Raw genomic sequence first — 25324 nt, forward strand, 5'->3', positions numbered from 1 at the left:
GTAGATTTCGTGAACTCTTTATTCCAATTTACACGGTAGGAACGGTTACAAAATTCCTGCAAGTTTACGATTTGCATTAATAATTACGTTTGGTTGTCTTAGTTACCTAACTCACTTTTGGTGATTCGCTATTGCCACCGTGATTATTTAGGAGCTGAGATACACTGACAATTAGTGCCTAATTAATAGAAATAGTATAAGGTTCAATAGCATATAGCGTATAAATTAAGACAATCTCACCACAGTTTGCTTGAGGATGATGGGTAGATAGATTCCAAGACTCTCGGGAAATGTAACTACATGCACCTATTTGTTGTGAATGTTTGTATAGTTTAAGTAATTGCATGTTCTGTTTAAGCTAACTAAGCGCATGTTCTCACCTTGTAGGTTTAGGTAAAAAAAAATACTGTTTCAGTAAGAATGGAGTGAATGAACACTAGGTAATAAGATTTCACTGTAAATAGCATAATATAGGTTTATCAATAACACTAATTAGGCACAAACCCCAATATTCAATTAATTCAATATTACCTAGTTTTAGATTATTTAAGAATTAGGGTTTAGAGAACTAGCATTTGAAGTAGCGATAAGAATCAGCTTTAGATTAATTTCATTTTTCCTAGCAATGAATATCGGCACTGTATCTTCACCAATGGCTGTTTTGTTTGTGTTCAATTTATCTGTCCATTCTTCTCATCTCGGATGCACGACCGTCCGCATTATCGACGATCCTCTCTGTGCGGATTGGGTGTGAACACGTTTGTTTAGAAATGGGGACGTTGGGGCTCGTCGGATCTCTGGACGTGGCGGAATCAACACTCCCCCCCGGGATACACCGGTGGTTATTCAGGGGTGTATCCTTACAGACGCCTACGTCTAGGACGGCGAGCTTCACGGCTGGACGCTCATAGATGCCGCTCGTAGTTTGGATGGTGGCCCACCTTACTTGGCCATCGGCTCCGGGTTTTGTAGATATTACACGTCCTTTCGGCCAGCAGTTGCGCGGAAAGCTTGGGTCCACAATGACAACTATGTCGCCGACTTCAATGGGCTTTGTTGGGTTAAGCCATTTGGTTCGACGAGTGATCGACGGCAGGTAATCTCGCAACCATTGGGTCCAGAACTGATTGGCCAGGATCTGAGAGAGCTGCCAGCAGTTCTTGAGCACAGCGGGGCTGTCGTTAAACGGTACCCATGACTTCGAACCGTTAGACGATCCAAGTAGAAAATGGTTTGGGGTGAGCACCGGGGATTCATCATCTTCAACCGGGATACTGGTGAGTGGTCGGGAGTTTACCACGTTTTCCACTTCAATGAGAAGATTCTCAAGAACTTCGTAGGACAATGTACGGTTTGGAAGCAGCTTATTGAGGTTTTGCTTGACTGTGCGGATAAGACGCTCCCATGCTCCGCCCATGTGCGGAGAGGCTGGTGGGTTGAAGATCCAAGTGGTGTGCGGAGTAGTAAACTCAGCTTTTAGTCGCTCCTGGTCAAGACTTTTCACAACGGCCTTCAACTCCTTGCTAGCACCACGGAAATTGGTACCTTGGTCGCTATAGATAACTGCCGGCGTACCCCTCCTACCAAAGACGTTTCGCAGGGCCATGATGCAGGAATCGGTACTGAGAGTGTGTGCAACTTGCAAGTGGATGGCGCGGATGGTTAGGCAGGTAGCTATTAGAACCCAGCGTTTTTCAGTTTTTCGGTTAGCAGTGACTAATATGGGGCCAAAGTAATCCACCCCCATGTGCGTGAACGGACGAGAAAAGGCGGCCAGACGGGACGGTGGCAGGTCACTCATGATTGGGGGCTGTGGCATTGCGCTAGCATTCATGCATTCCTGACATTGCCTGCGTATTGCGTTGTACGTGGATTTCAGACGTGGGATCCTGTATCGTTGGCGAATCTCGTTGAGAACAGTGTTGTGGTTTTGGTGGTGATATTTGCGGTGATATTGGAGAAGGATCAAATGTGTGACACGATGGTTACGAGGGAGTATGATGGGGTTAACTGCATCGTAGTTGATCATCGGGCAGGCACCGGTTCGGCCGCGAACCCTTAATACGTCGGTTTCATCGAGAAAAGGGCAGAAATAAGCAATAGAGCTACTTTTGGGTATAGCTTGCTTATCCGTTCCGTTCAAGCGATTTCCAAATAGGATAGCCATTTCATCTGCGTACTCGTCGCTCTGGGCAAGACGATGCAGAAAGTTCTCTGCTCTTTTCAACTCCTGCTGCGTCAACGGCCCTCCAGTTCGTTGTTTTGTCTTCGGCCTAGAGTTGTTTATATACCGGAACACGAACGCTGTTGTACGTAGTATCGTGCTCCACTTCGAGAAGTTTTGAGGATTAATGATGGATTCCACCGTAGAAACGTGCGTCATCAGATGTGCTCGGAGCTCCGTGTTCGTTGCTCCATACCGGGAGGTACTTGGCCACTCTTCTTGTGGTTCATGTAGGAATTCTGGTCCTTTAAACCAACGGCTAGAAGCGCTGAGATCAGGTTGACGCGTCCACTTAGTTCCTTCGTCGGCCACGTTCAGCTTCGTTGGAACCCAACGCCATTCCCTTACATCTGTCGTCTCCAGGATCTCGCTTACTCGGAATGCCACAAACTGACTGTATCTTCGATGGTCGGAATTCAACCAGCAAAGGACATCTCTGGAGTCAGTCCAGAAGAAGCGCTTGCTCACAATAATGGATAATGATTGGGCAACGCTGTTAGCAAGCCGAACACCGAGAATGCTAGCTTGTAGTTCTGAGCGAGGAATGGAGAGAAATTTCAATGGAGCAACTCTAGTTTTTGCACTGACGAGTGCAGTCTCAACAACGTCGTCTTCTTCGAACCTCAGATACACAACTGCTGCGAATCCGCTCTCACTCGCATCAACGAACGTGTGCATCTGAATGTTGCAACTGCTATCCGTTGACACTGATAGTCTATAACATCGTGGAAGCTGGACATTGGCTACTTCTGGTAGAACTTTGAGCCAAATCAACCACTTCTGGAACTGTGGTTCTTCAATAGGGGTATCCCAGTCAATCGACGACCTCCAGATCTCCTGCATCAGTACTTTTAAGTACATCAGAAAATGCGAGATGAAACCCAGCGGATCGAACATCATCATTAGCGTTCGAAGCACCTCACGTTTGGTGGGTCGGCGGCATCCGGCTAGCAGGTCCTGATCGTATCGTTGAGATACCTTAAACGTGAAACAATCGGTTGTTGTGTTCCACCACAGACCTAATACCTTTTCGGTAATGTTTTCTTCCTCGGCCCCGAGGTACTTCTCTGTAGTTGTTTCTTCTTGTAGGGAAGCTCGGACGATTGACGAATTGGACAACCAGTTGCGCATTTCAAACCCTCCTGCAGCGTGAATGTGCTTCACATCATGTGCTAACTTTACCGCTTCCGCTTCACTTTCGACGCTGGCAAGCATATCGTCGACGTAATGCTTTTTAACAATGGCTTCGACAGCTTGCGGATACTCGACTTCGAATCGCTCCGCATTGATGTTCTTGACGTATTGAGCTGTCGTGGGCGAGCAGCACGCGCCAAACGTCATCACCGTCATGGCATAAACATTCGGCGCGCTACCTGGAGTGTCTCCTTCCCAGTAGAATCTCAGGCAATGTTGATCTTCCTTCCTCATTAGGACCTGGTGAAACATGTCCCGAATGTCTCCACATACCGCGACTCGGAACTCCCGGAACTGAATCAAAACAGTAAGCAGGGATGTCAGCTGGTCTGGTCCCTTCAATAGAACCGAGTTTAAAGAAATTCCTTGAACTGTTGCTGCTGCATCCCATACCAATCGCAGTTTTCCTGGTTTGTTTGGATTGTAAACTGGAAACACTGGCAAGTACCACTCACGAGGCTGACGAGTTTTGAGCTCCTCCTCTGTCAATTTGCGGACGTATCCTTTCTGGATATAATCGAGCATTTTTGAACGTAGAGCCTCTGCCAATCCTTCCTCTTTCTTCATCCGACGCTCCAGGCACTCCCATCTTCTCAAGGCCATCGCCTTACTGTCAGGAAGTCGCACAGCGTCGTACTTCCAGAGAAGACCAGATTCATAATGGCCGTCCTTACGATGTGTTACTGCTTCCAAGATCTCCATTGCACGCTGGTCATCTACGGAGAGTAATGTCTTTCCAGGGTTGGAGATTCCCATGCTGTCAAGCGCGAAATAGTTCTTCATTGCTGTGTGGAGATTTTCATCGGAAGCGTCATTACACTCACACACTTGTACCGCATGGTAGTTGACGTAACTTTCGGAGTGGTAAACTGATGAACAACTTCCATACACGATCCACCCTAAACGTGTTTTGACGGCTATGGGTTCAGATGACTTGCCTTCTCGACTTTTTAATGCATGTCCTAGTTGTGCGTTGTCTAGACCGATCAGGATACGCGGACACACATCAATATAGGAATCGAAAGGTATGCCGACAAGATGACTGTAGCGCCTTTGCATTTCAGAGGCTATCAAGGTCTGTGGTCTTAGCTTCAGCTGCTGAACAGTACGAACATCCTCGAGTTTATGCCTTTGGGATGTATTCCTGGCGGAAGAAATAGCCACCTCAACCTTTTGAGAATCATTCTCCATTCTGCTGGTATCCCCTGTCCATTTCAAGCAGAGGGCCATCTGAGATCCTTGCAGTCCAAGCTCCAGCGCAAGTGATTTTTCCATGAGCGTGAGTTCGGATCCGTCATCGATGAAGGCGTACGTCCGCACCGTCTTCGCAGGACCGTGTAGTACTATTGGAATAATCCGAAACAATACATCGCTGGTCTGAGTTTGATGGATGTTGCAACTGGAATTCGTTGCCGCTACTGCTCCATGCTCGCTTCCAGTTTTCTCATTATGCAGCAAAGGGTGGTGCAAATAAGTGCACCCGTTGATTCCGCATTTGTTTTGTTGCCGACATGTACCGTTATGTTTACGTAGGCATTTACGGCACAGCTTCGCTTCTCGTATTACTGACCACTTCGACTCGTAGCTCAGTTCACCGAACCGTTTGCACTTTGTGATTACTGGACAAGAACCTTTGCAAACGAAGCATTCTTTGAATGGTTCTCGCGTTCGGTCTCGCGAATTTTTGGTAGACTCGGAGTGTACGTTGACAAACGCGTCTCCCTTATTACTGCGACTTCGCGGAGCAGTGGAGCATGTCTGCATAACCGCACTCGCATCTTCCGCCATAGAGTACAGCCAAGAACTGAAGTCCAAGAGATTTGGGGCCGAATTCCCTCGGGTATACTTCGCCCAGTCCAATCTAAGCGTCGGTGGTAATCTTTCAACCAGTTCGAATTTGAGCGAAGCGTTATACACAAAGTCTTGTACACCGCATGCTTCTATTGTTGCCACAAGGTTTTCGACAGTGAGCGCAAAATTGACCAGACTCTCTAGTCGATCTATTTCCGGGGCTGGAAGTGAACGAATTTTTCTAATAGCAGCTTGGACGATCGCTTCTGGCCTGCCGTAAAGCATCTTAAGCGTCGAGAGAACGCCAGAAACATTAGAAGGATGAAGCAGGCGACTCTTCACGGCATCTAGTGCCTTACCCTTCAAACACTTGCGTAAACGCAGCATATTTTCCTCGTTGGAGAAGCCGCACATCTGCGTTGATGAAGTGTACATGCAAAAGAACAGAGGCCAGTCCTCAGGGTTACCTGCGAACTCCGGAAGGTCTTTTGAGACCGCTTGTCTGGCGGCCAGCTGACTCCGATTGAGAATACAAACGGTCTCTTCCGCAGGGATCGGTTCTGCTTGTAGTGCCGGTCCGGTCAGCCGTGGATGCGTGATAGATTGCGGTCTCGCTGAAGGAATCGGGAAACATTGCGATGCTGGGTTGGTTGCACGAATCGCCGGCTGCGTCTGTGGCGTAGAGCGCTGCTCGGGAGCGAAATCCGGAATGGGGATTTTTTTTTATTATCGAACACTTTGGGCCGAAGAGTCTCCGATTTCAATGAAAATTTCACCAGAGCTAGAGGTCGTGGATATATGACCATATATGGAATTCAAAAAAATCATAGTCGTCTATTTTTCCGGGAATCACTAGATGAAATTTCACGATTTTTCAAAATTTTGTAAAACATCCCAAACTTCAAAAAATCATATCTCAAAAACTATGCATCGTAGAACAAACTTTTTTTAGTGAAATCGACGCCAAATTACCTCGGCAATTCGATAAAAATACATTGAGAAAGAAGTTTCTCAGAAAATTTTTCACCATAGAGAAAAAACTTCTAGAAATGCTGATAAAAGTACCGTCTGTATCATAGATTATTTTGAACAAAATTTTTCCTAGTGCAAAAATTAATGTTCTTCATTTCGTTCTTTGACGAAAAAATGGAATCTCTTACCGTTTTAGAGATATAGCCAAAAAATCAACGGCCAGTCGCTATATTTTCATAGGAAGCCATCAACAACAGCGGCCGTTCACCTGTTGCAACATGTTTGCTTTGCAACGAGCAAATGACATACGCTAATTGTAACGTAACTTTGACACTAACGTGCATCGGAGCGCACTGACAGCACATATATAGCACTTGAGTGCCTTTTGAATGCATTAAATAGTCATGTTTTGCAATGATCGGGTTTCTAACTAAAATGTGTTTCAAATAACAAGTTAACAACGAGCTAATGCCACCGGTGAGCGTAAAATTACTTATAGCACTCATGCCCTACTTGTTTTCCATTTCAATTTAAGAAAACAATGAAAACAAAGAAAACTATTAACGGAGAATGGTTACTACTCAGCAAAATATTTCAAATTATACCTAACGAAAAAAAAATTGCATACGAATTTCTATCTTATTGAACTTAATTTTACATCAAACAATTTCTTGTATGGAATGTTGAACGCAAGCTTCATACTGAGAGCAAGATGTAAATTTATAAACTGATGGAAAAATGTGTGCTATACGACGAGATCCTTTTGTTACAGGTTAAATGATATAACATTTTTAACTGTGTAAGTAACAAAAATACATAGTTGTGTAGTATTTTTTGATTATAATTCTTTTGCTTCGTTCAGAAATAACGAAAGCATTCTAGAAATTTTCAAAAGATATAGATAGTTAAGGATTCAATGACCCATGAAGCTTCGTAAATGCAAAGGCTGTGAATGAAAATGTGGACGTTAGAGGATTTCTTGAAATTAAACATTTACTTGACATCTTAGAGCATTAAACAATTTTAGACAATATATTAATCATTCGAACCGTGCACCGATTTATTGGTTGATTCGAATATATTATGGGTAGTAGTATGGGTTTGTCATGCTCGTTCTCAAAACTGATGAAGTCTTTTTGACAACAAATTGTTAGTTAGAAAAAAGTGATGAATTGATTGATCTTACATTTCAGTGTTTTTTCTATTAATCAATATCAAAACTTATTTTAACGGTAATGATCGATCCTCCAGCGTACCGTGCTGTCTCAACTGTTGTCAACTCAGTAGCTCTATACAGAGCACGGTATTAATCTTCGCTAACCATTGCTGAATATTATTATCGTCACTGTTGGAATTGTGTCGCTTCTTAGAACAGGAAAAGCTTGGTTTGAAGCAACAATGTTTTATTAGCGCGTTAAGAAGTTGTATGCATGGTAAACTTTAATTTGTTGCCCGTACTAATTAGTACATGTTTATTTTATTATCTGTATTAACGAGATTTTTAGCCATAGGCTAGTTCATCTCGGGACCCACACTTTACTTCCCTTCGTATGTCGGGAGTGGGATTCGATCCCAGGTCCTCGGCGTGACAGTCACGAGCTGTAATCATCACACCAGATCCGCTACAGAGAGTACATGTTTGTTCCTCTCATCCATGGTATATACAGTACTGGCCAAAATTATAGGCAGTGATGGTGATACGATGTTTAGGTTGATAAATCTCCCTTTGAAATAGCTTTATTCAAATGCAATAATTTTGGTGTTATTGTTTATTGATCACAAAATATAATTGCATTGTTTCCAACATGAAGTGAAACTTAACGAAAGAGAACGAATTTAAATCTTGAATTTGGTCGAAAATTGTCTGGCCAAAATTATAGGCACTTAAGACCTTCTTAAGAAAGTTTGATGTTCTATCTCAGACGTTAATAATAAAAATCATCAGGATTCTCAAATATTCTGTTTAGCAGAACTCTTAGTACGGTTTAGAATCGAGATCACTAATTTATGAATTTATTTTTTGGTATGTTTTATAAAATGTCCATGACAGGTATATCGAGATTCTTGTGATTTCTAGTTCATAAATTTGAAGTTAACAGTAAATGTCCTCCAACCGTGTCTAAATGATTTTAAGCTTGGATAAGTGGGCAACCCATCCAGAATTGGAACTCCTAGGCATTGTAATGGATTAGTTTTGATTGTGTGGCATTAAAATTTACTATTTTGAATAGTGAGGTGAAGCGTTGGCTTGTTCGAAATACCTGTAGCCATCATTACGACCAAAGTTCTAATTGAGATATTTCTCGCGAACATTGAAAATAATTCTGACATACCAAATGTCATTCAGTATACCTTTCTATGAAACGGGCAGTCCAGCTTTTATTGAAGAATTGCAGTCTTACACACTGTTAGTATCCAGTCCCACTTGTCGTTGTAAGTTTTACAGCTACTCAAAAAAGCGGTGTCCAGTTCGATACAGCAAACAAATTACCAACGCCTCGAATGGAGCCAAAACCATGTCTATTGGAACAAAATACAATGGTATCATGTTGTTTGATTGATTGATTTTATTGCTTTTGAGGAAATTCAGTGGAATATGGGGTGTCTGTTAGTTGGCGGGTAGAATAACGCCATATATCACTTAGCGTCCAAACACGATTGCAAAGAGGTGGAGTAGTAATAGTGTGTGGGGATATATTTTCTGCACAAGATATTGATCCCCTGATTTTATATAAGGGTATACTGAATGCCAAACGATATATCATCACCCTATCTATTGTCTAGGATAAACATTTTGATGAAAACTTTAGTTATAATGGTGATAAATGGTACTTCCAGCAAGACAATGATTCATATAACAAGTTGAAATATCAATTCTTTAGTTTCAAAGCCATGAATTTCCTGTCCCAGCTTAATTGCCAACTAGCCTAGACAACAACCGTATTGAGAACATATGAAGAATATTGATCATCAGTTGTAAAATTATCAAACTAAAAATTGCCAGGTACTCGTTGGAGCTTTCATAGGTATTTGATCAAAATACACCAAACGCCAATGGCCTAAACTAGTGATCCCGATTCCAAACCGTGTCAAAAGAACATTGAAAGCTCGTGGAAGTATTATAACCTCGATTTTAAGTAGTTACAGAAATAAGATATCACACTGTCTTTAGCAGGTTCACATAGTGCCTATAATTTTGGCCAGGTAGTTTTTGCCCAATTTCAATATTTTGATTTTATTTTCTTCATTGATAATCGTTCGAAGTAAGAAACGTTGTATTGTTATTACGTAGTCAATAAACAATAATACAAAAAATATTGCATTTGAATAAAGCTATCTCAAAGGGAGATTCATCAACCTAAATGTCGTATCATCACCACTGCCTATAATTTTGGCCAGTACTGTATCTTTTAAGGCCGTTCGCAATGCTGTTTTATTTTGTATGGCGAGTTTTAAAAAATTTAAAACTCGCCATACAAAATAAAACAGCATTGCGAACGGTCTAAAGTTCCGTTAAGTTTTAAATTAGTGTTTTTTCTAAAGCACATTATACAAACACATTATGCACAGACCATGCTATTTATTAAATACTAGCTGTCCCGGCAAACTTTGTCTTGCCAAGATGTGGTGGTTTGACAACTGTTGAGGTCATTGTTGCAACGCACTCTAGATTGGTTTCATTTCGATCGTGTTGATTTTCTTCCCTGATCATAAAAAATCAGAATTTTGTCTATTTTCTAACATTTTTAGTTCATTTTCCTGACTTTTTCTTACATATAAACACAGCCACCATGAATACGAATCTAACCATGCAAGAGTCATGCTGATCGGTTCAGCCGTTCTTGAGTTTTGTTGCCTCAAAGGAACTTCAAACTCATTTTTATATATATACTAGCTGTCCCGGCAAACTTTGTCTTGCCAAGATGTGGTTTGACATCTGTTCAGTTTTTGGAGCACCGCACTCTAGATTGGTTTTATTTTCGATCGGAGTGATTTTCTTCCCAGCTCATTAAAATTCCAACTTTTACTATTTTCATGCCTTTTTAGCTGATTTTCCTAACTTTTTTTACATATAAACACAGCCACCATGAATACGAATCTAACCATGCAAGATTCATTCTGATCGGTTCAGCCGTTCGTGACTTTTGTTGCCTCAAAGGAATTTCAAACTCATTTTTATATATATAGATAGATTGAGTGGAAAATGTCTCTTTATGGTGTATAGAAGAATCCACATACCAATGATCATTTAAGCAACAAAAACTCTATAAAAACAAAATAAAGCTTTACATGTGTAAAGAGACCTTATAGTTACCTGATATCCACTCATCTCTAACGGCATATGATTGCTTTGATTGAAAAAAAAAAAAAATATGTTTAAATATGCGTTTGCTCGTTGTAAACTTGTTATTTGCAACGCTTTCTAGTTACAAATCCATTAATTTCAAAATTTTATAAGTTGTTGCATTTAAAAGGCACTAAAGTACCATATATGTGCTGTCAGTGCACTCCGATTCACGTGAGTGTCAAAATTACGTTGAAATTAGCGTTTGTCATTTGCTCGCCGCAAAGCAAATATGTTGCAACAAGTGATCGGCCGCTTTTGTTGATGGCTTCCTATGAAAATATAGCGACTGGCCGTTGGTTTTTTGGCTATATCTCTAAAACGGTAAGAGATTCCATTTTTGCGTCAAAGAACGAAATGAAGAACATTAATTTTTGCGCTAGGAAAAATTTTGTTCAAAATAATCTATGATACAGACGGTACTTTTATCAGCATTTTTAGACGTTTTTTCTCTATGGTGAAAAATTTTCTGAGAAACTTTTTTCTCAATGTATTTTTATCGGATTGCTGAGGTAATTTGGCGTCGATTTCACTAAAAAAAGTTTGTTCTACGATGTATAGTTTTTGAGATATGATTTTTTGAAGTTTGGGGTATTTTGAAAAATTTGGGAAAATCGTGAAATTTCATCTAGCGTTTTTCGGGAAAATAGTCCACTATGATTTTTTTGAATCCCAAATTTGATCATATATCCACGACCTCTAGCTCTGGTGAAATTTTCATTGAAATCGGAGACCCTTCGGCCCAAACCTGTTCGGTAATAAAAAAAAATCCCCGAATGTGAAATGTGTTTCGCTGTCCACCTTGCGAAAAATGTGGCTGGCCTGGCTGTCGTTGTTCGACTAGTACTGACTGTTCAGTAGGTACAGACGGATGTCTATCCTCTTCCTGCAGGTCCTCCTCGACGACACCGGAATCTTGGACTGCTTCCCCGCCTTCTGTGTCTCTGATCCATTGCGAAATGTTGGACATTTTCTCGAGGTCCTCGTCGTCGAAATCTGTCTCGCTGTCACCTTCGCATTCCTCCAGGATTTTGAACTTCTCCTCCAAGAACTTCTGCTCCAACTTCTTCTGTTCCTCAAGTTTCTGCAACCGCAAATCTAGCTTCCGTTTTTCGCTTCGTTTGCTGCTCTTCTTTCCGCATGATTTTGTTTCGCCGTTGTCCATTGGGGGTGGATTATCTGCCTGCAACACTGCTCGGACGTCTTTAGGAGGGATTAACTGTTCCGTCTCGTACTGTGCGGCCGGGCACACTGGACAAACCCAACTGATTTCGGCTATCCCTTCGGTGACTTCCACGCATGTAAAGTGGAACCATCTCTCGCAACCATCACACTGCACCATTCTGCTATTGTCACTATCTGCACACAACTCACAACTTCTGTACCGATTCGGACGCGCGCGACGGAACGGGTTACGCCTGACAACGACCTTTCCGCGTAGATTTGACAGAGATGCCCTTTTTCCCTGCTCGGCAATCAAAGCCGTTTGCTTCGGAATCGCTCCTTTAGAACTAAGTTTATTGGCTACGTCAGCATTTACCTGCGTGGTAGGAGGGGGGTTTCCTGCCTTTACCAGATCCGTTGAACTGTTGACCGCTACCGCTGCAGTGCGCAATGCACCGACTCCAAGGTTCGTTATGCCCATTGCTTCGCTCGTCGCGACCGCTGCTGCACTTGCAGCGACAATAGAGATGTTTCCTGGAGAACTTGCTGCGGTCGTTGGTACGGTCACTCGAGTTGGGATTACCGCTGCCGCGCCTGTTACGCTCGTTCCACCTTCCCGGTGGTTGTTGAACGTTCCGGCAGAACTGTTCTTGCCAGATCCAGTCTTCGAGCTCTTTCCGGACATCATACAAGAGCCGCAAAAGAATTTTGTAAGATGTTGGGCGGTAAGCGAATGTAGATTTCGTGAACTCTTTATTCCAATTTACACGGTAGGAACGGTTACAAAATTCCTGCAAGTTTACGATTTGCATTAATAATTACGTTTGGTTGTCTTAGTTACCTAACTCACTTTTGGTGATTCGCTATTGCCACCGTGATTATTTAGGAGCTGAGATACACTGACAATTAGTGCCTAATTAATAGAAATAGTATAAGGTTCAATAGCATATAGCGTATAAATTAAGACAATCTCACCACAGTTTGCTTGAGGATGATGGGTAGATAGATTCCAAGACTCTCGGGAAATGTAACTACACGCACCTATTTGTTGTGAATGTTTGTATAGTTTAAGTAATTGCATGTTCTGTTTAAGCTAACTAAGCGCATGTTCTCACCTTGTAGGTTTAGGTAAAAAAAAATACTGTTTCAGTAAGAATGGAGTGAATGAACACTAGGTAATAAGATTTCACTGTAAATAGCATAATATAGGTTTATCAATAACACTAATTAGGCACAAACCCCAATATTCAATTAATTCAATATTACCTAGTTTTAGATTATTTAAGAATTAGGGTTTAGAGAACTAGCATTTGAAGTAGCGATAAGAATCAGCTTTAGATTAATTTCATTTTTCCTAGCAATGAATATCGGCACTGTATCTTCACCAATGGCTGTTTTGTTTGTGTTCAATTTATCTGTCCATTCTTCTCATCTCGGATGCACGACCGTCCGCATTATCGACGATCCTCTCTGTGCGGATTGGGTGTGAACACGTTTGTTTAGAAATGGGGACGTTGGGGCTCGTCGGATCTCTGGACGTGGCGGAATCAACACACACCTTCTAAAAAAATGAAAATGCGATAAAAGTTCGTTGATGTTCGAAAATTGTTAACTTTTTTGTGCAAATATAATAAGCTCCAGAACCCTCATGATATAAACAAATTATTTTTGTCGAGAAAAAATTCCACTGCATTTAAGCGCAAATCATAAAAATGAAAACGGCCATTTTTGAGAAACACCTTTTTTCTTTGCTCCTCCAAATCATGTTTACGTAAATAAAAGATACATAAAATGAAAAATTCGCATTTTTTTAAATGGAGAATTATTTTTAATTATAGACGAGAAAGTAAGAGCAAAAAATAGAATTTTATAACCTTTTAAGATATTAAAAGCAGAACTTCAAAATTTGATAAAAAATAGACGTTTTCTGGAGTGGACCTTTTTGTTGATATAGCAGATTTTTCTATCGAAAATATGAATTTTGAAAGTCGCTGTTGAATGATATGTTATGTGTACATAACTGTGAACAAGCATCAATATTTTCCAGATTTTTTATCGTACAAATTTTATTCACTGCAGATCTTTGAAATGTTGAAAAATCTTAACAAAATTGCATTTTGTGCAGATTTTTATTTTGTGAGGTGTATTCATTTAACCATATTTTCAATAGAGGAGCGGACCTGGTGTGATGGTTAGAACACTTGACTATCACGCCGAGGACCTGGGATCGAATCCCACTCCCGACAAACTCGCAAAAAAATGTGAGTTCTTCCTTCGGAAGGGAAGTAAAGCGTGGGTCCCGAGATGAACTAGCCTAGGGCTAAAAATCTCGTTAATACAGATAAAAAAAAATATATTTTCAATAATACTAAACATTTTCCAAATTTTTCCAAGCTGTTCTAAACTTAACTATATTGTGAAGATTTCATAGAAAAACCGAAATGAAAAGACCAACCTAGCTTCGAGATAGAACATCCTGAACATTTTCAACTACTTTTACTCCTTATGTGGAGAGGAGGTAGAAAGTATATAGAAATATACAAAGTAGCAGGAAAGGGACGGGCCAAGGATTGAACCCAGGACCTTCTGCATACGAATCAGAAGGGGTAGCCACTAGACCACCAAGCCTGTCTATTCACGACCGATCGAAGTGGTTTAAATCATAAAATTGTTTCGTCCCAACCTTTTCGACACTTTCGTTATTAAGCAATGACCCAGGTGTCAACAGAATGAAATCAAACACCTTTCCACTTGATGGACCAATTTGTACCCTTGTTCGTACCTCCCCCAGCCCACTTTAGTCAAGTTCAGCGCGTTGGCGGCGCCACTGACTGTTGGGAACAAGTTATTACCCAAAGGAATATTTACAACCAAGGGATGATGGTGGCGTTTCACTTGCCACCGCACATTTAACCTCGATTCTTTTGAACCGAGGTTGATCCTTGTAACGACGTTCCATCGGAGACGAAACGCAGCAAGTTCTAATTTGCTTTACACCAATCCCCCCCACCCCCCTCTCCCGCACAGTCAATGACGCTAAACATATCCCTAACGAAGCGTAACCCCTTCGCTTCCCGGAGGGGATTCATGCCGCCAGTCGTTTACTCACGAGAGTTGGGAAAAGGATTAAAATAAAATGATGGAAAAGCGTGTTCTCGGGAACACCACTGACTGACTGCACTGGCACTGGCTGAACCAATCCGTTGGGTTTTCTTTTGATCCCTGCAGGGATGATGATGCTGATAGGTGATACGCTTTATGAGCTTGATGATGTTGTAAATATTGAACATTTTGTGGAAGAGTATGATGATGTTAACGGTAGACGATATTGATTCTTCATGCAAGAGATTGAGGAGCGTTAAACGGGGTTAGTTTTATAACTTTCAAACAACTCTCACGGATATTCTTAGAAGCAATTCAAATATTGCAAAAAACTTTAAATCACGCGATAGAATGTTGTCTATTATTTTCTAACATAAAGTTATATGTTACTCCAATACACTGGGCTGTATCACTAGGCTTCGCGACTCCGAATCACAGAAACGGTACCAGACGGCGAATATGAACAATTGAAAAACGAGAAGAATGTAGCATGGGCGAGAATGTTGCAACACCGTACGAGGGCGAATGAGGCACGTTATAGACAGGCTAGGAACAAGCAGAACCCCGTTTTCCGGAGGAAGAAGCGCCAGCAGGAAAAACGAGATCGCGAAGTGATGGAAAGAATCGCTGGCGAGAATCGACATTTTCAAAGACAATCACGGAAATCTTCTCACGAGCGAGCATGAGGTGGTTGAGAGGTGGCGGCAGCATTACGATTAACGCCTCAAGGTTCTTGTGGTAACATATCTAGGGGTACGTGCGCAGGGCGAAAGATTTCCGGCCCGTAACCTCAATTTCTTGAGGAGGAGATTGGCCTGTTGAAAACGAGCAGCTCAACTATCAAGCGAACTTTTAAAATACGGTGGAGAAGCACTTTTGAGGCAATATTCAGGCTGAATTCATGGGCCAACGCACTGCAATAGACCAGATGTTCGCCATGTGTTGCAGAAATGCCGCGAATACAACGTGCCCTCACACCACTTGTTCATCGATTTCAAATCGGCGTATGATACAATCGATCGAAAACAGTTATGGTGGGTTATGAACGAATACGGATTCCCGGATAAAATGATACGATTGATCAAGGCGACGATGGATAGAGTGATGTGCGTAGTTCGAGTATCAGGGACACTCTCGAGTCCCTTCGAATCTCGCAGAGGGTTACGGCAAGGTGATGGTCTTTCGTACTTGCTGTTCAACAATGCTTTAGAGGGTGTAATAAGGAGAACGAGGGTAAACACGAGTGGAACGATTTTCACGATTTTCAAGTCCGTTCAGCTGCTTGGTTTCGCTGATGATATTGATATTATAGCTCGCATATTTGAGACGATAGTGGAAACGTACATCTTACTAAAGAATGAAGCCAGGTGAATCGGATTAGTCATTAATGTGTCGAAGACAAAGTACATGATGGCAAAGGGCTCCAGGGAGGAATCACCGCGCCCGCCACCCCGAATTCATATCGACGGTGATGAAATCGAGGCGGTTGAAGAATTCGTGTACTTGGGCTCACTGGTGACCGACGACAACGACACCAGCAGAGAAATTCAGAGACGCATTGTGGCAGGAAATCGTGCCTACTTTGGACTCCGCAGAACTCTACGATCGAATAAAGTTCGCCGACACACGAAGTTAACTATCTACAAAACGCTGATTAGATCAGAAGCATGGAATCCACGTGCAGAGGACCAACGCGCTCTTGGAGTTTTCTAACGGAAGGTGTTGCGTATTATCTACGGCGGAGTGCTGATGTAAGACGGGAGTTGAAGAAGGCAAATGAACCACGAACTGCATCAGCTTCTGAGAGAACCCTCCATCGTCCACACTACGAAAATCAAGTGGCTACGGTGCGCGAAAAGCGATAGCAACCCGATTAAAATGGTTCTCGAGAGTCATTCGACCGGTACAAGAAGACGTGGTTGCAGCGAGCTAGGTGGGTCGGTTAAGTAGAGGACAATCTGCGAACCCTTCGCAGAGTGCGGAACTGGAGACACACAGCCAGCCATGGACCGAGAACGACTCCTATAGTATACGTACAGTAGAGGTCACTCAGGCTTTAGTCTGACCGGTAAGATAAGGAAAGGGTAACCAGTTTGTCAAACTAAAAGTTTTCTCCAGTAATTTTACAACAGTCGTTGTCGAATTAGTGAGGTAATACGGTATTCAAGATTTCCAAATGTATGCGCCCCCTATACTGACACGTCCACAATGACACATATTGCCCATTTTACTGGCAGTTTACCAAATTTGCTGGAATGTCTGAAACATACAGGAAAACTAGTGATTAGAAGACACGAAATGTAGCTAATTGACAAATTGAGAGATGAAATTTTGTGGAAAAAATCGCTATCTGGTAGGATTCAAACCCACGACTCCGTATTCGCTAGACCGATGCTTTAACTAACTAAGCCACAGAACAGGTGATGATTCTGCGGAACAGAAAGTCAATCTGACTCCGTAACCACACCGTGAACACTCCTTTTTTATAAACTAATTTCTCTTTCGGCTTAGATGCCAATCCACAACACACTCGCGTTTGCGCCCACCAACTACAAGTAGGAGCGAATTGTATTTATGAAGCCGATACTTAGTCTCGCACTCCGCATACCTAGAGATTAAACAGTTTGTTTTGCTGATGTCTAATTAGTATGCGTCGAGAGTAAGGAAAGGTGAAAAAGAAGTTCACAGTGGTCCACGAACAGATTTTCGAGTAAAGATGCATTCGGCGCCTTCAAATGATTTTTTTGGGCAAATATGGTCTTCTAACAATAAGGCCTTTTTTCCAATGTACAAATTAGGGTGGTCCATATTTTCAAATAAAATGGAAACAAAATATTATATTCGCAGGAATAACTATATACATTCTTCGGGAAAGTTGTAGATCTATCAGTTTTGAGCGAGTTTGCTAAAGACAGTTTCTATGTACCTCCAAAATTGACCGATCTAGAGATATTTTTCTGAATAAGCTTAGGGTGGTTCAAGAAAACCAGTTTTCAGTTTTGATTTTTTTATCAAAGTCACACAAGAAACACAGAGCATTTACAGACGCATCGTTTCGTGCACAGAAATGGTCGCTATCCATTTTGGTTCAATAGTTACAGGTGTTTTTCTTGAAAAAAAAATAGTTTTTTGAAAAGGTGATATGATGGGTTGGAGCAAACATAAAAAAATATATTTTACCAGCATTCAAAAGATGAAATGTTGTTATAAAACATTTCCAAAAATTAGAGGGGTGTTATTGTTGTAACTCAAGTAAAAAATACTTGAAAAGTGCCTATTTTTTCTAGGTAATCATCAATATCTTTTAAACGGAATACGTAGCAACATTCTCAGCACACGAAAATGCACGTTTTTGGAAGCTCTGAAAGTGGTTCTTAGGCTACTTCGACGAGAAATTTGAAACAAAAAATCCAAACGACGACCAAATGACGCGTCTTCAAATGCTCTACAAGTCTTTCTTGGGCGACTTTGATGAAAAATCAAATCTGAAAAAGTTAATGCCTAAAAACCGGATTTTCTTGAACCACCCCAAGCTAATTTAGAAAAATATTTCTAGATCGGTCAATTTAAAAGCTACAAAAAACTGTCTTCAGCAAACTTGCTCAAAATTGATAGATCTACAATTTTCCCGAAGAATGTAGGTATATAGTTATTCTTGCAAATAAAAAAGATTGGTTTCCAATTTATTTGAAAATATGGACCACCCTAATTTTCATGTACATTGGAAAGAGGGCCTTATTTATAGGAACAACTTTGTAAAAGACCATATTTGTCTAAAAAATCATTCGAAGGCGCTGAATGCATCTTTCCTTGTAAATCCGCTTGGTGGACCACTGTGGAGTGTTTACGGTGTGGCTTTGGAGTTAGTTTGGCTTTCCATTCCACAGAATCATTACCTGTTCTATGGCTTAGTTGATTAAGGCGCCAGTCTAGCGAATACGGAGTCGTGGGTTCAAATTCCACCAGAACGCGTTTTTTCCAAAAAAACATCTCTGAATTTGTCAATTAGCAACATTTGTGCTTTTTCCAGTAGGAGGGAAAGTGATGGCTCAGCGATTGATTACAGGACCTTCTGCATACGAAACAGAAACCATTCCAACTAGATTACCAAGCCCGTCAGTCAGCAGAGTAGATATTATCGATTAAACTCATTTGTATTATTTGATTAGCCCCAGTGTGGAACGCTTCTCCAACTTTGTAATACTTTCTCAAACAGGTGTTTGCTCACTCCTGTATTCCATTCAACGTTTGCACAGTAAACATCAAGAGTTTCTCTCGCAAATAGGTTAAAAAAGTTTCGGAAATGTGTGCTGCATACTTAAGCTCGACTCTCATCAAACGCAATCTCCTCTTCTGTTTCAAAATGAATTTCACCAGATAGAAAAAAGAACCCTTGGCATCCTCCAACAGATGCAGCATCATCATCCTTGCTGGAAAAGAATGCGAAACACGAGATGCAAATAATGTGCAACTGTTGCAAATAGAATTTCCCGCTGCATCCCGAGAACAACAACAGCGAAGGTTGCGAATGCTGGTGAGTACGGTGTGTGGAATGAATTTCAATAATAGGAAATTATTTTAAATTATTCGTTGTGCTGCGCTCCGTAATCGAAATGTTTCCCGTTTGCACAATGTCATGCATTTTAATTAGTTCACCGAGGAAAAAGATTACTATTTTACTGCCCGTTCCATTGAGTCATGCTTGCATTCGATGAAGCGATTGATGGTAAAATAGCTAAACTGGGAATTTGTTTCCAAAATGGGCATTTTTATGGCTAACGAGGTACGAAAACGAACCAAATCGATTTCCGAACATAAAAATAACGCAGGCCTTCGCCCCTCTTGAGAGAGCCTGAAAGGAAAACCAAAATTATTTTTCTTTAATTAAAAATTACTAATTTTCTTTGATCACTCCGTGAGCTCGGTTTTATTATCCTTCGAGCTCTGTGAACGCGAGGACTGAGGAGTGACGGAATCCTCGCTCCAGCTCTCCACTTTGTTTTCGTACATCGAACCGAACAACCAACCAAACGGACCAAACGAGCCAAGGCTCATTGAGCCCTCGAGTCACGACTTTCTGTTTAGTCTATCATGCTAATTTCTTCCAATGGTATCCCCCTTGAACAGTCAGTGATGATGTAAACGAGGCAGCTGAAGAGGAAATGTTTTTGTATCTTTCATTCGATTTCGAACCCCGAAGCGTGCAATTTCTTCTTCATTCTCCGGTTCGACGAGCGTTGTGGCTTGGAGCGGGTAAGCTTCTGCTTATGATTTCATAAAACTGTAAACTTTGGAGCACTGTAACGACGTAGGTGTAGGCAGGCTTGATAATCCTCCTCGAAATCAAAAGAGTTTGGCAACATGCTCTAGAGCGGTGTTTTGCTTTTGCCTCGTCGCGAGGGAGCGAACGAACCCCAAACAGATAGGCAATAAAAACTGAGCGAGGAAGAGGGAAACGAAAAAAGAGCCGATGATTATTTCGGGTTTTTGAGTGCGATTTTTGCCTCGAGAGTCTTTCTTTGTATGGGAGTGGAACTCGCGAGAGCTTTTTGAGTGTGAGTGGACGTGAGAAACACAACAAGAAATTATGAGTGTTGGACGAACTCCTCGCTGCGCGGCAAGCTCGCGCTCGGTGCTATTGAGGATTTGCGTTGTGATTTCTGAGTTTTATTTTCACTCCTCAGAAAATCGCCAAAATCGCTTCCTCATTTTCTCGCGAGGGAGTTTCTGTCAAGCCTGGGTGTAGGTGGGCAAGACATAACGATTTAAATTTAAATTTCCGTAGACGATATACTTACTTGATACTCGATGGGTTACAATCGCCTCCTCTGGTCTCGTTCCTGGGCCAATCGCTTCCAGTTACCCTGACCGTTTTGAGTCCTTAAGTCTACATTAACTGCAAAAAGCCAACGTGTGCGCGGCCTACCTCGAAGCCGACTGTCCCTTTCTGGATTTTTGCTTAATATGGTTTAAGTATGTCGTTCCTCTGGCATACGAGCTACGTGAAGAAGACGGAATAAAGGTTTTTAAATTTCATGTATCGATTCTCATAAATGGAATTTATAGATAAATACAAAACAATATAATAAAAAATTTGGATTGCTTTTTTTTTTTCAAAAAACCCCAGTGGAACTAAATTATTTTTTTCGTGATTCTATTTTACACGACTTTCTTTTCAGGAATTCTTAAAACATCTCAAGAAATTATTTGAGGATTTTTTCCAGGAGCTCCACTCAAGATTTCTTCAAAAGCTGCATATTCACAGAGATTCTGCGATTCTTTCAGCGATTCCTCTATGGATTTCTTTTGAAATTCATATTGTGTTTCCGGCAACTTTTTCGGAACTTTTTGTTGGAATTTCTCTTGGTTGATCCTTTTATTTTTCTTCAGTTATTCTTATAATCTTTCAGGAATTCATTCAGAAAATAGCTCTTGAAAACTTTCAACAGATTCTTGTGGAAGTTCTTCCATAAGTTCCTCCAGGTGTTAGACCAGGAATTGCTTGAGATTCATTCAAACCCTTGTTTAAACCATTCTTCTTGAACTCTTTCAGAAATTTTACCGTTTATGTTTCAGGAATTTCTCCGCACCTGTTAGCTACTCTGGCAGAATTTACTCGTCTAATGCGGGTCCAGTTCTTACAAGTATTCTTTCAAAAATACATTTTTTCGAATTTTTTTTCAGTAGTAGTCTAAAGAATTCCTCCAGTATTTTTTTCTGTTGCAACAGGATTCCCTTCAGAAATTTTCACCTTCAGGAGTTTTTTTATACTGCTCCAATTGTATGGTAAATTTTCCTAATAGTTCCTCCAGAGGTATGTCTGAAAATTCTTCGAAATAATCATTCAGAAAATCCTCCAAGCAACCCTGAGCTTTTTTTTATTTATTTTTTAAAGAATTATCTCAATACTGTTTTTTGCAACTTATACTGGCATTACTGCTGACATTTTTAAAGAGATTCCTTCAGAAACTCCTCTACAGATTTTTCCAGGAATCCCTCCGAAAATTTATCAATCATTTTTCTCCTGAGGTGTCCTCCTTTTTCATGTATTCTCCTACATATGCATCCAGGAAATCCCCCAGAAAATTTTCAAGAATTTCTTTCAGGGATCTCCCAAGATATCCCCAGGACTTTTTAAAGGATTCCTTCAGACAATTCTCCAGGGATTCTGTTTTAGAAATTGCTTTAAGGTCTCTTTTCAGCATTCCAGTATTTTTGTGAAAATTATGGAGAAACTTCTGAAAGAAATTCCATATCAGAAGAAACGCTGTAGGAATCTTGGATGGAATTCCAGGAGCTATTTCTGAGGTAACTGCAAGAGCAATTTCTAAATTGAATCCTTATAGAAATTTCTGCAGGAATCTCTGAAGAAATTTCTCAAGGAACTTTGGAGGAGCACTTGGAAGAATTTCCGAAGGAATCACTGTGAAGAATTTTTGGAGAAAATTCTAAAGGAATTTCGGGAATAATCCATGACATAACTTTGAAGAAATCTCTTGCTGATGTACCTGAAGAAATCCTTGAAAAAAATCAGAAGCAGTTTAACCAGGAATTTCTAAGAGAATAAAAAAATGAATTTCTGAAAAATCCTTGTGTAAATTTCAAAAAGTTATCTTGAATGATTCTCTTCAGGAATATCTGAAGGAATCCCAGGGATATTCTTGGAGGAATTCCAAGAGAAATTTCAGAAAAACTTCCAGGAGAAAATCTTCGAGAAACCATTGGTGAGATTCCTAGAAATGTATATTTAGAAATTTTGGTAAAATTCCAAAACACATCCTCGAACAAAATTATTTGTGGATTTTCTAAAAGTATTCCAGAAGCAACCTGTGAACGTATTTTTGAAGAAACTTCTGTAGGAATACCTGGAGAACCACGTAGATGACCTTCTGTAAAGATCCTTAAAAATCTTTTAAGGAATTCCAATAGAAATTCCTTGGAAATATTTTTGAATAAATCCCTTGAAGAATCCGTTGAGAAATTCATGGAGTTATCCTTATAGAAAATGCTGGAGAAATTTCTGAGGAAACACATGGATGAATATCTGGATGAATTCCGGAAGAAATCTCTGTATGAACTGCTGCAGAAATCTCAGGAGGAATTCTTACTTGATTCACTGAAAGTAATAATGCAAAAATCTCTGGATGAATTCCTGCTGGATTTTCTGGATGAATCATTGAAAAAAAACACTTAAAAAACCAGGACACATTACTGTAGGAGTTTTTAACCCTGGAGCGGAAGCGTAGTGCACTTCGTGACCGTGGTGGTGTCGCTAAGGGTAGCCGACTGCTCGAGGGTTATTGATAACTCCAGAGCAATTCAGCAGTCTCTGGTGGACATCTTGAAGAATAACACGGTCCGACAAAAAATTAACGTTTGTATTGCCCAGCCCTAAATTTCATCTTTTCTGATTGTTTCCGACTAGAAACTCAGAAATCTGAAGTTTTGACCACCCCCTCCCCCCTTCCTGGGATTGAATTGAAATTTTGGAAAATCGAAAAATTTTGAGGTTTTTCGATTGCCATTCCGGCTAAATGCACGATATCAAAAAAAGGAAAAGTGTAAAAAAAAGGAGCTTTAGGGGCACAAATGTCCCAAATGGAGGATAACGTGCCTCTGGAGCCGGCCTTCTGATACCATGGAGCTTTAGGGGTGGTGCAGCCAAGGTGCAGCTACCATGAAAATTTCACGAAGATCCGTCAAGCCATTCTCGAGAAACGGTGTTTTTACGCAATGATGTTTTGAGTATTTCTCATATCAAATGTCGCAATACTATCTTAATTTTAATTCTGATTAGCCGAAAGAGCAATCGAAAAATCTCATTTTTTTTTATTTTCCATCTCTATTTTTTTTTTTTGATTGAATTCCGAAAGCAGAAAATTCTTAATGAATCCCTAGAGACAGTTCCGAACAATTTTCTAAACGAAAGCCTTGAAAAATTTCTAAAGTAATTTCCTTCGGACTTTCAGAAGAAATCCTTGGAAGTCTACTTTGAAGAATTCTTGGAGAAATGTCTGAATAAACTCTTGAGGAAATAATTTCTTTTAGAAAATACCTGAAGGAGTTTCTGAAAGTAACGGCGATATTTTTTTAAGGAATGTATGCAGCAATTTTGGAAGGAATGGAATACTTCTTAAAGAAATTACTGGACAAATTTGAAATCATAAAGAACTTCTGAAGAAATTGCCAGGAAAATTCATAATAGAACCTGTGGATACATTTCTAAAGGAATCATTGGATGACTTTCTGAAGAAATCCCGATATTATGATTTTTAAATGGAATTATTGAATCTTGAATCTTCCATGGATGATTTCTTGGAAGAGCTCTTGCTGTAATTTCTGAACACCTTGGAGGAATTTCTGAGGAAACTCATGGAGCTTTTCTAGAGATATTCTTGGATAAACTTCTTGAGGATCCTAAAGAGAAAACTGTGTGTGTGTGTGTGTTCCGAGGCCAACCAGCCTAGGGCTGAAATCCTCGTAAATAAAGCTAATAATAATAGTAGGACATTGTGAAGGAAATTCTTAGGTAAATTCTAGAGGAATTTCTAAAGCAACCAATAAAAGATTGTTTTGAGGAAGATGCAAAAAAATCCGTGGAAGACTTTCTGAAATGCATTTCTGGGAGATTTGGAAAAAATCGGAAAGAATCTATGAAACATTTTATGAAGGGGTTCCACTTTTTTTTTTTTGAATGAGGTTAAATTCTGTTTGATTTTGGATAAAATTCTATTCAACTTATTCTTATCTATTAGAATCTGCACCAGGTCACTCAGCTCTTTCCAAGTTCATAATTGGATTTTTCAAATAAAAATGCTAGCTAGAATTTGGACAGGTGTGTTGAGCTGAGTGATTACATAGCATTATTGGTAGTATCGAGTCGATGCAATGTCAATGTCAATGGATGAATATATCCTCACTCTACAATACCGTCCAGGATCTGTGCATATATTTATGCTATGCTATGCTATGTTAAGGAACTCTGGAGAAAATTCTAGAGAAACTATGCATTTTCTGAAGGAATACATGGAAGAACCCTTGAAAGAATTCTAAGAGAAATCTCATACGGCATTCCTTTCAAAAAGTCTTAAAATTTCCGAAGAAATCACTGGAGACATTTATGAAAAAATATCTGGGGAATTTTATACAGAAATTCATGAAGAAATACAGGGGATGGCCAAAATGTTTGGGGTAGGCAACTTTTTTTCTCCCACAAAAAATTCAACATGCTGTAACTTTTCATAGAGTGTATCAAAAAATTTCAAATTTTGACTGTTTGTCAACCTATTATATGTGCATCATTGGTACAAATTTGGGCTCGATTGATTAATTTTTCGCGAAGTTAGAACCGATCTGGTAAAACACTATTATTAAGACAACTAATTTTTGAACTGTCATATCTCGGAAACCAGTGAACCAGACTGAATAATTTTTTTAACGTTCATCAACAATGTATTGATACTTAATACGACGTTATAAAATGTAATATTTTCTCACGGCGAATTAAGTTATACCGGATTGAAATTTTTACC

The 25324-nt window shown here is 40.3% G+C and overlaps 2 protein-coding genes across 3 annotated transcripts; both read right to left on the reverse strand.

Moving 5' to 3' along the window:
- Window positions 1–693: 693 nt before the first annotated feature.
- Window positions 694–8699, reverse strand: LOC134286218 (uncharacterized). Its single transcript, XM_062847801.1, has 3 exons — window positions 8673–8699; window positions 947–5896; window positions 694–735 (listed from the first exon to the last, which is right to left on the reverse strand). Exons 1-3 carry the CDS (start codon window positions 8697–8699, stop codon window positions 694–696), a joined length of 5019 nt encoding a protein of 1672 aa, XP_062703785.1.
- A 1669-nt stretch (window positions 8700–10368) lies between these two features.
- Window positions 10369–13239, reverse strand: LOC134289083 (uncharacterized). Of its 2 annotated transcripts, none has more exons than XM_062855079.1 (2): window positions 12957–13239; window positions 10369–12879 (listed from the first exon to the last, which is right to left on the reverse strand). In XM_062855079.1, the coding sequence occupies exon 2, from the start codon at window positions 12376–12378 to the stop codon at window positions 11209–11211; it is 1170 nt and encodes a 389-aa protein (XP_062711063.1). In that variant the 5' UTR covers window positions 12379–12879; window positions 12957–13239; the 3' UTR covers window positions 10369–11208. The 2 variants fall into 2 exon arrangements, with proteins under 2 accessions (XP_062711063.1, XP_062711064.1); XM_062855080.1 differs by having other exon boundaries at window positions 10369–12481; window positions 12541–13239.
- Window positions 13240–25324: the final 12085 nt, after the last annotated feature.

Source organism: Aedes albopictus, chromosome 2, assembly GCF_035046485.1.
Source record: "Aedes albopictus strain Foshan chromosome 2, AalbF5, whole genome shotgun sequence".
NCBI classification, from domain to species: Eukaryota; Metazoa; Arthropoda; class Insecta; order Diptera; family Culicidae; genus Aedes; species Aedes albopictus.

Coding starts and splice junctions, on each gene's coding strand:
- LOC134286218 (XM_062847801.1), bottom strand. CDS start 8,699: ATGGTTTTGGCTCCATTCGAGGCGTTG. Junction 5,897..8,672: donor TGGCTCCATTCGAGGCGTTG/GTAATTTGTTTG, acceptor GCTCCCGAGCAG/CGCTCTACGCCACAGACGCA. Junction 736..946: donor AACCCGGAGCCGATGGCCAA/GTAAGGTGGGCC, acceptor CAATCCGCACAG/AGAGGATCGTCGATAATGCG.
- LOC134289083 (XM_062855079.1), bottom strand. CDS start 12,378: ATGATGTCCGGAAAGAGCTCGAAGACTGGATCTGGCAAGAACAGTTCT.